Below are 16,593 nucleotides of genomic sequence, written 5' to 3' on the forward strand. Positions count from 1 at the left end.
TTTGAAACGTTGCTTGGGACCAGACAAGAGATCTCAGTAAAAACCAAAGTCAGAGTCTACATAGCAAACGTGCGAGCTGTACAACTGTACTTCTGCGAGACATGGCTGCTCAAGGCTGAAGAGGCTAGAGCTTTCGAAGTTTTCGATCTCCGCTGCCTTTGCTTCTTACTCCAAATTCCGAAAAGGTCTAGAATTTCCAATAGTGAAGTAAGAAGCTGCAGTGGCCAGTCTGAAGGGCTCTCCAACTATTATCATCAAAAGACGTCACCTCAAGCTTCTCAGTCAAACCTTGCGTCGCCCTAAAGGTAAAATATGTTTAGACGTCCTCATCTGTGAGGCAGTTCCATCCTTTTGACATTATTGAGGAGGAAAGAAAGGAAATTTTGACAAAAATTCAAAGAAGACTATGGAGAGGCTTCCAGAGGCATGCTTGGAGATTGACAGGGAATAGCTGAAGACTGGTGTGGAAGCTGCAGCCAACAGGTCAATATGGTCGTTGGAAGTAATTACAAAGCCCATTGGTGCCAGGCTGGACAGTTTTTTGTCTGGTATCCTCTGAAAGAAAGTAAGAAAGTGAATATATGGTAAGAAAATACAGGGGAAAATGTGCTGATGGACACTTCAGCAGACATAAGAAAGAAGTTACAATGTACTCTTTTCACTATACTTACACAAAATACGCAAATAGATTATATGAACTTAGCTTGCGTAGGTTTCCTAGAGAGTTTTAGTTGTCTTCATTTCATTTTTCACATTTTAAAGTAAAAATTGCAAGTTGTATCAGGTTTCGACGAAAATTTTTTATGGTTACAATACAGTTTCGACCTTATGTTGCTTTGATTACATTTGGCAAAACAAAAGAGAGTAAATACTCAACGGTTCCTAGTTAAATTAGTATCAGTTTAGCTTCAATAATGATTATGATAAAAGTTTTACTGAACTTAGTCTCTTATTATCTGGATCACTCATGTCTAATGTTCTTCAGTCATCTTTAAATCTGCTTTCAAGAATTTATTTTTTCATGAATAATATTCTGCCAACTGTTTGTTGGTCTGCTAAATGAATGGTCTTTTATCATATTTAAAATGAGTACCAGATTTGTTTCAAATTTCAATCAAGTTAAACTTTGTATAAGAGTTCAACTAACTGAATATGATATTCAATTTTAAAGAAAATATTCTTTAGTAAAATATATAAATTTTTTTTCAAATGTCTTGCGTGCTATTAAAATATTATTCTATTGTTAGAAGTTGGAGACATTTTTCAAAGTGGTGTTTTCGATCATTTTGACATCTCTGAATCGTTATTGTTCCACAAACTAGAAGATTTTCCAGTGATTGCTTTTCCCTGTATTTTGGATCCCTGTAAAGTTGAAAGTGACTCTCATTAATTTAACCCCCTCTCTGTTAATAATGAAGGTGAGTCTAAGTATTTTAATGCTTCCTGATCCAGTGAATTGAATAAAAATATTAGATTTAAGCTAGAAAATTGAATTTTTCAACTCAAATTTAAGTTCTTTGTTAAAGACTACCTAAGTGCACCTATTTAAAACAAAGATGAAACTTAGATTAAAAAAGACTGGGCTCCAAGATCAAAAGTTAGTTACAAAAATTGTCTTTTATGGGTTGAGTTCTAGCAACATTCTCACTATTTATGCGAATTTATGGACAAGATGGACAAGATAATTCGATGCAATACAATAACTGGGCTCTATGCGGTTACTTTTTCTCGATTAAAAATGTATAAAAGAAACACAATGTCCAACACCTAAGATGATGTAAGGAGATTTGTTATTAGGTTTTTATTGTTCAGGAGATTAGGTTAGATTAGTCCCCTTTTTACTGGAGAGAGAGCCAATTCGTCCTGTCAAATGAAATTGAGTAATACTTGAACAAACTTTGGCATTCATGTTTTTAGGGGTTTAGAGTTATGGGAGAGGTGACCCCACCCCTCCCCAGTGTTTTCGGGAAGCCAAAAAAAATCGCGGTCGGAAAAATGGGCTAATAGAAAAATATCACATAAAACGCCAAAAAAATGAACCACTTTCAAGAGATATATCACCCTAATAGAGTGCAAAGAAAACAAGGCATACGGTAAAGTTTGTTGTAGCCCCCTCCCCCAGACTTTATTCCTATTGATTTGTATTGCAAGACACAAATGTACGAAAACAGATTACTCGTAGATCTTAGTTTCAGCCTATTATCTCCATACACTTTCATCATTAGCCATGTTTTTATAATTACTTCAAATTTTTGAATCATGCTTTTAAAATCTATATTTGCCCTGCACTGACAACTCAACTGACAGAAACCTGTTTCTGGGGTTAATTATCCTCGATTTCGATCCTTAGATGACTAGAAACAAGAGTTTAGATCTCACCTCTGTCTCTCAATTTAAAAGTCTAAAACTTACTACATCATTGGAACTTTAATGAAAACCAATTTCATTAAAAACATCTTCTTCAATACCTAATATTGAAAATAAACATCAAAATTATAGGAAAAGTTTGAACTGACTATCTTTCAGCAATTAATGTCATTATGCATCAAATATTTAGTTTAATTAGTTTTTTCATAAGTTGCTCAAGACGAATATAGTTTCACTGCAAACAAGATCTTGGATACTGTCCCCTTCCTTAACTGTAACTAAAAACCAAAAGTCTACTGCGTGATTGGCGTTTCACTGCAAACGAATTATATTACAAATATTTTCTTTTCCAGTTCTTACAGCATCTAAAATAAAATTAGAATGAAATAAATTCTTGAACTGATGGATCTTTCAACAACTAATATCATTATCTAATATTCAATTTGATGTTGTTTATACTTTCTAAGACTGTTTAAGCCATATATAGTTTTCAGTAAAGCGTCTATGACGCAGGAGGTCTTAGACTTTTACAGTGACAGAAAGAGGGGATACCAAATTTCTTGTTTGTAGTAATTTTTGCTCGTTTCAAACTTGATTTGAATATTAAATTAATTTTCACTCATTTTCAAATTTAGTTATTCATTTACATTCATATCTATTTTGTGTTTGTTTGCATTGATTGTTTATTTACTTTCTGTTCGTTTTAAGTTTCAGTATACTTCAATAGCAAAATATTTTATTTCCGTTTGAAGCTTGATTTTTATATTCAATCTAAGTATTACTGGCTTTCAGATATTTTTATTCATTTATATTATTACATGTTGTATGTTTTTTCTATGATTGTTTGTTTAATTTCTATTCGTTTTGGGTTTCATTTATTCTTTAATAGAAATTTCTGGTCGTTTTGAGTTTGAATTTAACAGGTATTTTTATATTCTGTGCTTAAGTTTAAAATTGGCCTTTACTTTTTTTGAAAAACTATTTTCTCAGAAAGTTTTTTTTAATTAATTTTTGTTCATCTTTTATTGAAAAACGGTTAAAGTTTTTAAAAATTTCTTATTCCAAAATCAAACTTGGAAAAAAAAAATCAAATCTTCATATAAGTATAAAACCTGGTTTCAAAGTAACTATATCAAAGTGAAAAAGTTTGCCCCCTTTGAAATGAGCCCCCTTTGAAGTTTATCCGACGACCCCGACCCCTTCTATATGAAGTGCATCTGGGGAAAAAATAAATGGAGTATGGGGGGAGGCTAGCTGCCCTCCGATCACTTTTCACTCTTAAAAGTGAATTACAGCTTTCTATTTCCAATCAATTGAGCCCTCTTTGACGTTTATACGAGCATCCCGACCAACACAACCATCTTGGCCCCCCGGGGACAACTTCCCCCGCCTCCCCTCGGGCCCTGGGGGGGGGGGCTGTGTCGACACCAGAGTTTTTTTTATAGGAACCTTTAAATATTTTTAAAAAAATGTCTATAACTAGAAATTTATCTGATGCATTTAGGGCGTGGAGGGGGGGGGCTAGCTGCCCTCCAATCTCTTTTGTTTCTTGAAAAGTGAAAGAGAACTTTCAATGTCCAATAAAATGAATCCACTCCGAAATTTATACAAGCATCCCCTCCTTAAAAACACTGTATGCCCCCAGAACATTACTTTAACCGTCTGCTGCTAGGCCATGGGGGGGGGGGGTTGCGTCTGCACAAGATTTTATCTGATCTGACCTTTGAATGATTTTTAACGAAATGACTATTCTAAAATTTTTATTGGATAGCCTTGGGGAAAACACGGTGTGTGGGGGGGGGGGGCTAGTTGCCCTCGGATATATTTTGACAATTAAAAAGTTAACTATAACTTTAAATGTCTTATGACCTCAGCCCTCCTTGTAGTTTATCAGATCATTACTGTCATAAAAATCGGACCCGTCTACTAGACAAAACTTAAACCACAGACCCCCTGTTCGTGGGGCGTAATGTCAACCCATCCCATGCTGTCTATAATTTTTTAACAATTTGTAAAAAACTGGCTTTCTCGACCAGTCGCGATTAGAGGTGGTGAGTAAAAATGGTCTGGGGGGGGGCTAGTTTCCAAAATATTTATTGACTCTTAAAAAGTGAGCTCTACAGGTCAATTTCCAATCAAATGAGCTCTATGGGACATTAATAAGGCCTTTCCGTCCATATAACCAAGATAGTCGTCCTGGCCAAAGCTTGAAATGCCCGTCTCCGGGTCCGTGGAGGGTTAGTCGACACCGGATTTTCGGTCACTGATCTCTGAACTCTTTATAACAAAATATCTATCTCAAAATTTTTATCGGATGTATTTGGGAAAAAAGGGCGTGGGGCGGGGCTGGCTACCCTCCAATGTCTTTTGACGCTTAAAAAGTGAACTAGAATTTTCAATTTCCAATCCAATGAGCTCTCTGAGGTTTATGCGACCTTTCCTTCCATAAGAACCATATATGCCCCCAGGGCACTGCTTATAGCCATTGCTCTGAAGACCTTGGGAAGGGGGTCTGATGCTCAAAGATATAATTTTCAGAACTTTCAACTACTTTGAGCAAAATGGCTATCTAAAAATTTTGATTGGATGTGTTTTGAGAAATGGTGGGCGTGGAAAGGGTTTTAGTTGCCTTCCAATCACTTTCGACTATTAAAAAGGGTTTCCAATCGAATTTGGCCTTTTTGAAGTTTCTACGACAATGCTTTATATAAAAACCTTATATGTCCCCAGAGCATAACTTACAACCCTTACCCTGAGGGCTCTGGGGGGGGGGTCATCCTCAAAGACCTAACGTCCAGACTTTTAAACTGTGTTGAGCAAAATGGCTATCTAAACCTTGTTGGTGAATATGCGGGGTGAAAAGGGGGTGGAGAACGGGGGGTCAGCTGCCCTTCAATCACTTTTGACCATTAAAAAGGGCGTTAGCCTTTAGAATTTCCAATTAAATAAGCTATTTTGAAGTTTCTACTACAAAGCTTTCTATCAAAAGCTGATATGACCCCAAGGCATAACTTACAACCCGTGCCCTACTGGCTGGGGGGGAGTGCCATCTTGAAACATATACGTTTCTTCTTGAAATCAAATATTGCGAACTACATGGCTATCTGACAATTTCGATGGAATGGGGGTGGGGGAGTGATGGGCGTAGAAAGGGTGTTTATTGCCTTTCAATCACTTTTGACGCTGAAAAACAACTCTAGTATTCCCGATATACGAGTAAATGAGCCCCCTGTCAAGTTTTCGCTACGACCCCTTACAATATGAATTGCCTCTGGGGAAAAAATATTAAATATTTTTAATGGCTAATATTGCTAAAATATTGGCTATAATATTGCTATAATATATTGTTAAAATAATGGCTAAAATATTAGCATAAATGGCTAATATTTTGAGTGCTTGTTCATACTGATTGCCTTCTGAAAACAAGGTCAAGTCAATAGTGCAACCAAAACCAGTTTAAAGTAATAATCTGTGAAAATAAATTTCTTTTCAGGGACACTCCTTCAGCTACAAACACAATTTAATAATCATTTACATATACAAAATAAACTAACCCCCCTCTACCTTTTCAAAGAGACAAATAGAAACATTAAATTATATTAATGTAAGAATTTTTGTGTGCTATTCACCCCTCCAATCTAACCAAAAAATCGCCCATAGTTTTATCTGCCCAAAAATCTAAATAAACTGGCATATTTAATCTAAAAACTTGAACCCAAGGCTAAGCTTCCATTAGAACCCGCAAATGTTAAGATTCATCATCAAAAGATGTAGAGCCGTATTGTTAGAAGTCAGATTCCAATTTACATTGCCCTGAGATATTCCAGAAAATTCCCCTGGAGACATGTTAAATTTTAGGAGGCATTAAAGAGTTTAGGAAGTTCAACTAAACCTCTCTGTCGCTTGATAAAGCATTTTCAACTTGTAAAATAAATTAGCCTTAGTTCAGTACAGTAGAAATAAAATTTAAAATTTACCAATGTTAAAAAAAAATATGGTTTCATTTGTATCCAAATAGATTTTTTCATAATAATACTCAATTTTGATAGGTAGAACCAGGAAAAAGAAAACAGGGAACCGATTCTTTATAAAAACCGGTTCAACCAAAATAAGTTATTTTAAAATATCAAGTAGAGATTATCTCACCCTCAACAATGTGACACTCGACACTCGAAGGAGTGTCACATGTTGAAGGGTGAGGTGCTCCTAATTTTTCAGCCACTCAGTACAAAAAATTGATTTGCTAAAAAATTAATGTAAAGTGCTGCTATTTTACTGGCTTGTTTTTAATTAGGAAAATGGATTGATGGAAACACATGCGGTAAAGTAAATAGAGGTAGATTGGCCAAAAAAACAACAAATTTTAATAGCAATATCACCCAAATCAGTCACTAAAAGCGACCTCTCCTAACATTTTCTCTATTGACACGTTCTCTATTATCACAAAAATGTGATATTTTGTTGTTTTTTTTTGCCAGAAGTATCACGGATGCGTGTTTTTTTTTTTTTCAGGGGTTATCGTATCGCCCCAATAGCCCCAGAATATTGATAGAGGGCTCATTCGAACGGAAATTAGAATTCCCTCCCCCCCCAATGTCGTCTGCTCAAAATTTAAAAATTACTCTGTGAGGTAATTTTTCTTTGGTGAAGGAAGTTTCTGGAGAGTGGACTTTGCACAGGAAATTTTACAATCCTGCATGTTGGCAGAATATCTATTCAAAATTCTTTCTATTTGTCTCATATTTTCTCTGTTCCGACTAAATATTATACATGTGAAGATGTTAAGAGAAATGGTCGGCAAACTTATTAGCCAAAGAGGCAAGTATGAACATTACAATAATTTTTAAAGAATTGAGAGCCAAATCCCCTTATTTAGTTAACCTTTTTTGGTACTTGTTTATTATATGGTACACACTTGAGAGGTGAAGTTAGGTTAAAAAAAAGTGAAACTTGTGCTGTATCATTTATGTCACAAGACTTGTCAGTTGCTATTTATTAATCAGGAACATGTTTGAGATCTTCGATATGTTATGTGTTTATATTTGAACAAATTGTAATTGTTCTGTTTTTAATGGGTTTGGAAGACAGTGGTAACTTGAATTCCCTTCAAAATATGTGCTTTTGTTCTTAAAACCTTTCAAATTTAACAGAAAGTCATATATGTTCTAAATTAGTAGTAAATTTTAATTTAACAAAATAAAGTGTAACTTTTTTTACGAGTTTTTTTTTTTATCAAAATATTATTTCGCCATCCTAGATGTTTGAGCCGCACTGAAAAGAACAAAGAGCCACGTGAGGCTCAGGAGCCTCTGTTTTCTAAATTTTTTGAGTATCTCATCACATAAAATTCTCTTAAAGAACAAGGTGTTCTATTTACATCACTTTGTTTTTTGGTTCTACATCTTTGCCCTAAATTTACTAAATGCTCCAAATACTCTAACTTGAATGCTACTACTAACGACTGAATGCAGAACCAAGCTCCCCTGAGCCAAGAGACATACAAAAGTCTCTTTGCGTTGGACACTACTCACAGTACAGTCTGACTAGTATATTCAAAAGTTTGGACCTTTCAAGTTTGCATACTTTTCTAGGGATCAAGTAAAAAAAAAAAAGGCAAAAATATTTCTGTCAGCGGACACTTGAAGTTACAGGTTAAGGGAAACTGGGAATATCTTCATACATAGAGCGCCAATGCTAGACTTGGTAGATTATTACTATTTAGTGTTAACCAGGGTCATGTCTGGGAGGTTTGGAACCACCTCCCGAAATAATTCTTGGATTCGTAAAATGGTTTTAAAATGCATGAATAAATAAACAATTTTAACTCCCCCATTCCCACAAAGATTGGGCTTTTTTAGCGGATAGAATCTTAAGTTTACTTTGCATGTTCAGTTTTTTTTTAGCTTCGCATAACGATCTTGAGGTCTCACTAGCCATTTCAATTTTCAATCGAATGAGCCCTTTTTGAAGTTTCTACGACAAGGCTTTCTATATAAACCTTGTATTCCCCCAGGGCATAGCTTTCCATCGTTGCTCTGAGGGCTTTGGGAGTTTGTCATCCTCAAAGATCTAGTTTCCAGAACTTTCTACTACGTTGAATAAAATGGCTATCTTAAAATTTTGAATGGATGTGTTTGGGGGAAGGTGGGCGTCAGAGGGTGGTTAGTTACCCTCCAATCACTTTTTTATTAAAAAGGGCATTAGGTCTTTGAAATGGCAACCGAATGAGCCCTTTTTGAAGTTTCTATGACAAAACTTTCTATAAAACCCTATATGCCCCAGGGCATAACTTACAACCTGTGCCCTGAGGGCTCTGGGGGGGGATTAAGTATCCTCCTTACAAATATAATTTCTATCTGGAAATAAAATACGTTGAACAAAATGGCTATCTCAAATTTTTGATTGGATGTGTTTGGGGGAATGGTAGGCGTAGAAGGGGTGTTAGTTGCCTTCCAATCACTTTTTACTATTAGAAAGGGCACTAGCCATTCGAATTTCCAATCAAATGAGCCCTTTTCGAAGTTTGTACGACAACTCCCTCGTTACGAAGTGCCCTGGTCCAGAAAAAAAAATACATTGCTACATCGTTCTTTACTTAGGCAGCGCTATTGCGCTGCCTATGATAATAATTAGGTAAGTGAAGCTATCTTTTTGATCCATCTTCTTATTACCCAGTACTCTTCTCTTTCACTAGTTTTGTTTCAATATAACTTATTGTCCTTAATAATTATTTTCAAACTTGTTTTTACACCCGTAATTCTCAGAACCTAAAAGAAAAGAATGATTCATTATGCTTACTTTTTCAACTAGGACAGTCAAATCATCAGCATAATTTATGTCTTGGACAAGTTTTATTTTCTCTATTTTGTTCCAGGCTCTTCTATAGTCTTTGCAGTGTTCTTTAGGACAAATCTATCAAAACAGTCCTATAGATGCGCATAGCAAGTAACCCCTCTTGACTCCTGATTAAGTACGAACCACAACAATGTCATCAGAGCCAACACTATATCATTGCCTATAGTAAAGGTCATAAGGCTTCAATAATTTTTTTTTCCTGCGGTACTTCATGTAGAAGGTGTGGTCCTATAAACTTTAAAGGGGGCTCATTCGATTGGAAATCATATGTTGTGGTACCCCTTTTTAAAATTCAAATTTTATTGACGGTTAACTTATACCCCCCCCCCCCCCCGCCACGCCTTCTTTCTCCCAAGTGTATCTGATCAAAATTTGGAGATAGCCATTTTGTTAAGGTTAGTTCAAAGATCAGATAACAAAGCTCCAGGGTCGACACAACCCCCAAGAGCCCGGGGGAACGCGTTGAAAATTTTGCCCCGGGGGCGTAATTTTTAAAATCATTGAAAAATTTTCCGTAGCTGAGGACCTAGATTCAATGGATTATAATGAGATAATACTAAAAAAAACTATGTGGTTTGATGAATCTAATTAATGTTTTGCATTACTAACGCAACAAACTCGTCGACTTTTTCTAAAGTATATTATATCTTGATATGCTGAATTCAAAATTGGTATGAGACTGATTATGCACAATTCCTTGATCTTCAGTTTTGAAAGTATTAATGCTTCTGACCTATTTTTTTTGTAAAAAAGCTGTTATAAATTTGTTTTAATCAATTTACTTTTTCGTTGCTTGTTAAAAAAAACTAATTAACTTATTTAAATTAATTAACTCTGTTAAATTACTTAACTTCTACATATTTTTTTTCTTTTCAAATTATTGTAATATCCCAAAACAATTATCAATAAGTTTTGTTTTGTTAAACATCTTATTATGGCTTGGAAGATCATATAGATAGTACGCTGTTTGCCGAATCGAAATTTTATTCTTTAAGGAAAAATTTGTTACTCTTTTGTGCTGTTGGAGTCTGTTTTATAATTGTTTTGGGGATCTCTCTACATAAAATTTTCTTACAATTTTGTCGAAATTTCTTTATATCTGTTTTAATTTCTTTTTTTTAGAAGTTGGTGATGCTTTACCAAGTGACATTAAGAACCATTGTGACAGTTCAGATCCTTCTATGTTTCCCAAACTTGAATTTGGCCCGATGAGTACTTTTTCCATCATTTCGATACCATGTAAGCTTGAACCTGACTCTCAAGAATTCTGCTCCACATCTGTTACTGATCAAGGTAAAAACGTTCAAGTGGGGCACTACTAATTATACAGCGTGAGTGGTATTTTCAAAAGCTTGGAAGCTTGGAAGTTACTACCTAGTAACTTCAGCAGCTCTTCTGGACCTAGACCTAACTAATTTTGGTTCCAAAATTAAGGAAAATGGTGAATTACTTTCCTTATTCATCAACCAAAATTTTCTGCTTGAACTTCTCATACGAAAACACAAATAACTTAATAAGAAGAAAAAGACGAACACAAAAAAAGATTCATTCTGGTAAAAAAGTCCGGTACAAATAATTCGACAGTTTCGCCTTATTCGGACATCTTAGGCTCATTTGACTTATTCAGATTTTTTACCTTCGCTAAATGATCTTGACGTCTCACTGGGTAGCCTACTGTTAAACGACCTACAAGACTGGTGAAAACTACCTAGAAAAAAGAGGAAGATTTTAGAGCCTTGAAATTTTCTAAGCAAGCAAGTCTATATTATATCCTCCTCCATTGAGGAATAAATTTGAAAACAAGAAATTTAAAATTCAATGAAAAGAAATACTTTTTCCTCATAAATTAAACGTGGATTGAACCAGATTTCTCGTATTGCTTGCTGATCGAAATACGGTGAGTCAGACTGGTTCCCAAAAGAATCTATAGATAATTTCTCTCGAAACAATCCAACAAATCCTCCTCCGTTTTAGTATTTCCCACATTTCAGAGCCATGTTCAACCATATTAATCACTGTAGCCTCCTATATTCTAATCCTTGCTTGCAGGCATATCTTTCTGTTCTTCCGAATTTTTTGTTTTCGTAAAAACACCCTGAGCCTTGGCTATTTTACCTTAACATTTTTATTGCATCCACCATCTTTACTAATAATTAATTAAAAAAAAAACCTTTTCCACAAAACAAGTTATTCAAAAAAAGTAAAGAACACCATTAAAGCAAAAATTAACAAAAATAGAATGAAATAGTCTACCAAGTACACAACTACCACAAATCAACAAATAAACGAAACTCAAAACAGACAGAAATTAAAATGAATAACAGATTCAAATCCAAAACAAGCAGAAATTAATATAAGAGGGGTTCTAAAACCCTATGCTTTCTAAAAGCCAGAATGTAATTTGTACTGTACTGAAAAAATTCAAATGAATTTGATGAAAAACAATATGCATTGTCAGTTTAATGTACATATGCTGATATTTATATGAATTTTTATTTCTTAAAGCTATAAAAATGAAAACATTTCAAGGAATTTTTTCAGTAAAGTACAAATTATATTATCATGGGCAGTGCTATAGCTCTGCCTATGATAATAAATAATTAAGTGAAGCTATCCATTTGATCCATCTTTTCCTTACCCACTATTAGTCTTCATCCTCATCCATTTTTATTCAATGTGATTTAATCTTCTTAGCATTAATTTTCAAACTCATTTTTGCACCCGTAATTCTCAGAACCTAAAAACAATCGTTTATTTGGCTTAATTTTTCAACTAGAACAGTCAAATCATCAGCATAATTTTCATCTGGGACCTGTTTTACTTTCTCTTTTTGATTCTGTGCTCTCTTATAGCCTTCGCCATGCTCTTTTTACTCTCTTACATTAGACTAATCACTTCAACGTATTTATTTGGGCTATTTATCTATGTCTGAATACGAATTATATTACAAATATTTTATTTTAGTCTATTAGTTCTTTCCAAGACTGTTCAAGACACATATAGTTTTCAGTAAAGTGCCAATGACCCAAAAGATTTAATGCTTTTATATAGTTAGAGAAGGAGACAGTATGCCAAACCCTGATTTTTAGTGATTTTTACTCATTTTAAGATTGATTGGCATATTCAGTCTAAATTTTAGTCGTTTTAAGATTTATTTATTCATTTATGTTAGTACCTGTTGTAGGTTTCTTTGCTATGATTGTTTATTGAATTTCTCTGCGTTTTGGGTGTCATTTATTATTTAATAGTAATTTCTGGTCATTTTGAGTTTGAATTACTATAGATTTTTATTTTTGCTGATCTTAACTTTAATACGGCCTTTACTTTCCTTTGAAAAACTTCTTTTTCAGAATTTTCTTTTTAAAGTTAATTGTCTTACATAAAAACTAATCATTTCAAAGATTTATCTGGTATGTCCTACAAAGCTAGGACCTTCGCTATAGCCCTTCTATCGTTTAAAGCAAACCTCTACTCATAATATATAAAATTGAGGACTAAAGGGGCTCGATAACTCAATAACCTCTCAATTACTAATCTAAGAGTGAAAATTGGGTCGACACATCCTCTTCCGTGCCTAAAGTCCTTTTGTTCTTCTCTTAAATCCTTACCTACAGCTCTATCTACAAAGTTTTTTCTGTATTCAAATATTACAAAACAAACATAGTGTTTTTGGGTCTTTCCCGGCTACGAGTTCCTGGTGGTTGCCAGTGTAAAGCGGGTTTTGGGAATCTATGGTTATCCATACGTAGGACGTTCCGAATGTTTTCCACCTTCTGACTCTAATGATGTCGGTTATTAGAGGTTGTCGCGTCATTTCTCGGATGAACTGGTTTGTCACCTTCTGTGACCAGTGGGTGTTCAATATTCTACGAAGACGCGAGTTTTCAAAAGCCAAGACTCTTCTTTCTTGTTCTTGATTCAGGTGCCATGTTTCTGCTGCGTAGAGTAGTATTGGCATAATATTGCTGTTGAAAAGGCGTAGCTTCAGGAGCAGAGAAAATCTCTGAGATATCCATACTTGACTTAGTTTATTGAAGGTGCCATTTGCCTGTCCTATTCTGGTGAGCATTTCTTTCACTATCGAGCTGGTGTTCTCAATGATACTTCCCAGATATTTGAACTGGACAATTGTTCAACATTTTGGTCGCCACATTTAATGGACAGAGGAGAGTCACTAGTCACCATGTTTGGTTTCCTCAGAATTCACACGTAGGCCAAGATGGTTTGCCTTTACCGTGACCTTGTTTAGTAATTATTGAAGGTGCTTTTTGCTTGATTCAAGCACTGCTAAGTCGTCTGTGAAATCAGTATCAATGACCTAGACTTCGGGGCCTGATCTGATGCCTTCTGTCCCTTTGTTCCGCTATTATTACAAAACATAATGGCGATAGAACGCACCCCTGTTTTGCTCCTGAAAAATCCGGAAGAAACGAGTTTGACCCTCTAGTTTCTTGACTTAACTTTCGCCATGCACATACATGGTGGTAATAATCGTCAATATTTCTTCAGAGATTCGGTAGTGGATCAGAATCTTCCATTGGATTTCACGATCTACGGAGTTGAAGGTCAATTTGAAATCCACAAAGATCATATAAATCTTCGAACACCACTCCCTGCTTTCTTCACTAAGAAGTCTAAGCATGGATATAAAGTCTCCACATGAGCGATTTGGCCGGAAGCCATACTGTTCATCTTGGAAGTGATAATCAAGTTGTTTTCGGATCCTCTGTAGGATAGTATGTGAGAGGATCTTCCCAGGCATTGACAGAAAACTTATACCCTGCCAGTTGCCTGGCTAGGTAGCTTTTTCTTTTTAGAATATCCTGATGAGTTTGCTGCGGTTCCTGTCTGATGGTACTTTGACCAATGTCCAAATACGAGTGAAGAGTAAAGACCAAATGGAGATACATGAGGAATATTGATACCTTTATCATGTCTGAAGATATGCGGTCCAGTCTCGGAGATTTTCCGTTTTTCAGTTTCTTTGCTGCTTTTGGTATCTCATTGACCGAAGGAGGATCCGTGCTGATATCAAGGAGGCACACTTGTGCCTCTATAAAGAGGCGACCCACCACAATGTTAAGCGATTTCAGGTCCTAGAGGTCGCAGAGAGACGGCGGTAATCGCATTTTATAGCCCAAGCTCAAACTAAGGAACTCGCAAAATTTCATCCTCCTCCGACTTTATCTTCATGGGGTAAACTGGGCCGGAAGTTTGGACCCTCCCACCACAGCCCCCCTTTAACGTTGTCCGATTGGGCTGAAATTTAGAGGTTAAGCTTCCCTAGAGCCCGGGAGCTTATCCTCAAAATTTCAGCTCAATCCGATTACTCCTTCCCTGTTTTCAAAAAACCAAATATAGCCATTTAAAATTCATTTTTTTTTTTCTTAGCCACGCCTACAGGCCACAGTTGGCAACGAAACCGGTTGAATGAGGACTCATTCGAAGCAGAATTCGACCTGTTAGGGCCTTTTGATATTTTCAGACCGAAAAAATTATCCCCCGAATTTACATTTACGAAAAACCTTGTTTTCCTATATTAGCCCATGTTAATTTTTCCCACCACAACCCCCCTTTCACGTTGTCTGATCGGGTTGAAATTTAGAGGTTAAGCTTTCCTGGGGCCTGGGAGCTTATCCTCGAAATTTCAGCTCAATCTGATTACTCCATCCCTGTTTTCCAAAAACCGAATATCAAGTTTTGCTTGCGTCAAAAAGATTCACCTTACTAAAAAAAAATTCAATTAAGTCTCTTTAGTGCAGCGGTGAAACTCCTGGCTGTCCAGCGAACAATCCGGGTTCGATTCACCGTCAGATAAAACTTTTTAAAAACTGAATTTAAATTTAAAAAAAAACTCACTTTCTTTTTTAAATTATTTGAAAAAAATTACGTTTTCTAAAGAGTTAAAGTGGCTGAGTTACAAGGTCGACCCTTAAAACACCCTGTCGAGAAAGAAAAGAATAATACACAATCATCTAACAGTTAGTCAAGCAATATTAAGTAATAAACTGTACAAAAACGTGCAGAAATTATTTGAAAAAAAACTACGTTTTCTAAAGAGTTAAAGAGGCTGAGTTACAGGGTCGAACCTTAAAACGTACAGGGATTAGGAGGCACAGTTGGGGGGCTGCCGCCCCCCAAACCCCCCTGCTGTCGCAGCCTGTAAAAAAATAAAAAACGTTTTTTAAAGTGAAAGTAAGGAGCGACATTAAATCTTAAAACGATCAGAAATTATTCCGTATATGAAAGGGGCTGTGCCCTCCTCAACGCCTCGCTCTTTACGCTAAAGTTTGACTTTGTCACAACTCTTTTTTTTAAACAATAAAAACTGTAATTTCATTAGGAAATTAATGAAATTACAAAAATCAATGACAATTCTTCGTTTGAAATTAAGTTAACATGAGGAATTAAGTCACGCCATAACATTGAATTTACGTAATGGAAAATGACATGAAGAAAACCTTCGTTAACTAATCAAAAATCTCTCAATTTAAGTAAACTAATTTTAAAAAATCCATAAATTTAATAGAAAAACTTCTTTAATGTATATGCAAGTTAATGCTCAATATTTATTTGTCTCTCTCATGGATCTAAATAAAAGTTTGAAGAAAATAAATTATGATGTCAGTTCATAACTTTGCTGCTAACTAATACTAGTACCAGTACTATTTACAACTCCCTGTGGCACCAGGCCATCTTTTGCCAATTCAGCTATGCATGGTCTTCCTCTGAGCCAATTTATTTAAAGCCTCCCTTTTTAACCCCCTTAAAGAAGCTCCCATTACTTGTCCGTCTTTCCCTGTGACATCATCCCACCCCTATGGGTGACAACCTTCTTTCGTCTTGGCCCAAATGGTTGGGTGGCAAGGACAATCTTTGAAAATCTCTTTCTTCGTCTCCGCGAAACGTGTCTTAGTCATTTCAACCTTTCTCTTATTATAGCCCTACAAAGTAAAATAGAACCAAATTATCGCACAGCTTACAGTTTGAGATATATTCAGTAAGATTGGTACCCAAAACAATTTATAGGTAGTTTCTCTAGTATCTAGCAGATTTCCTCTGTTCTTTGGAGTGCCCACTCTTTAGAATCATTCTTGATAACTACGATCACTAGGTTCAAAAATTATTTAGTATGTGTGACGGATTACAGGGGTAAAACTAGGGTCGTGAGTTTTTTAGGGGGGATATAAATAATTTGCTTTTAAAAAATTTGTCCAGTGTGCCAGCACACAAGGCCATATAGGCTAAATTAAGGCACCAAATACGCTCAAAGTTCCAAGGCTTCGGTACGTTTTGGATGTTTTGGAGGGGAGATAGGGGCTCCAACTCTCTGCACTTAGCTGTGCCCATCAGGGGTTACCCCTCCTAAAT

At 35.6% G+C, this 16,593-nt stretch overlaps 1 protein-coding gene across 1 annotated transcript in view; it reads left to right on the forward strand.

Annotated features, from left to right (window-relative positions):
- The window catches only part of LOC148943996 (uncharacterized), a 347,461-nt gene that overhangs the window by 279,878 nt on the left and 50,990 nt on the right, over positions 1-16,593 (forward strand). Inside the window, exon 2 of the mRNA XM_089101323.1 lies at positions 10,345-10,515. Coding sequence (XP_088957449.1) covers positions 10,404-10,515 — 112 coding nt within the window. The 5' untranslated portion in view covers positions 10,345-10,403. The remainder of the gene's footprint in view (positions 1-10,344; positions 10,516-16,593) is intronic.

This window comes from Artemia sp. Qi Xiang Cuo, chromosome 15, assembly GCF_049724085.1.
Source record: "Artemia sp. Qi Xiang Cuo chromosome 15, ASM4972408v1, whole genome shotgun sequence".
Classification (NCBI taxonomy): Eukaryota; Metazoa; Arthropoda; class Branchiopoda; order Anostraca; family Artemiidae; genus Artemia; species Artemia sp. Qi Xiang Cuo.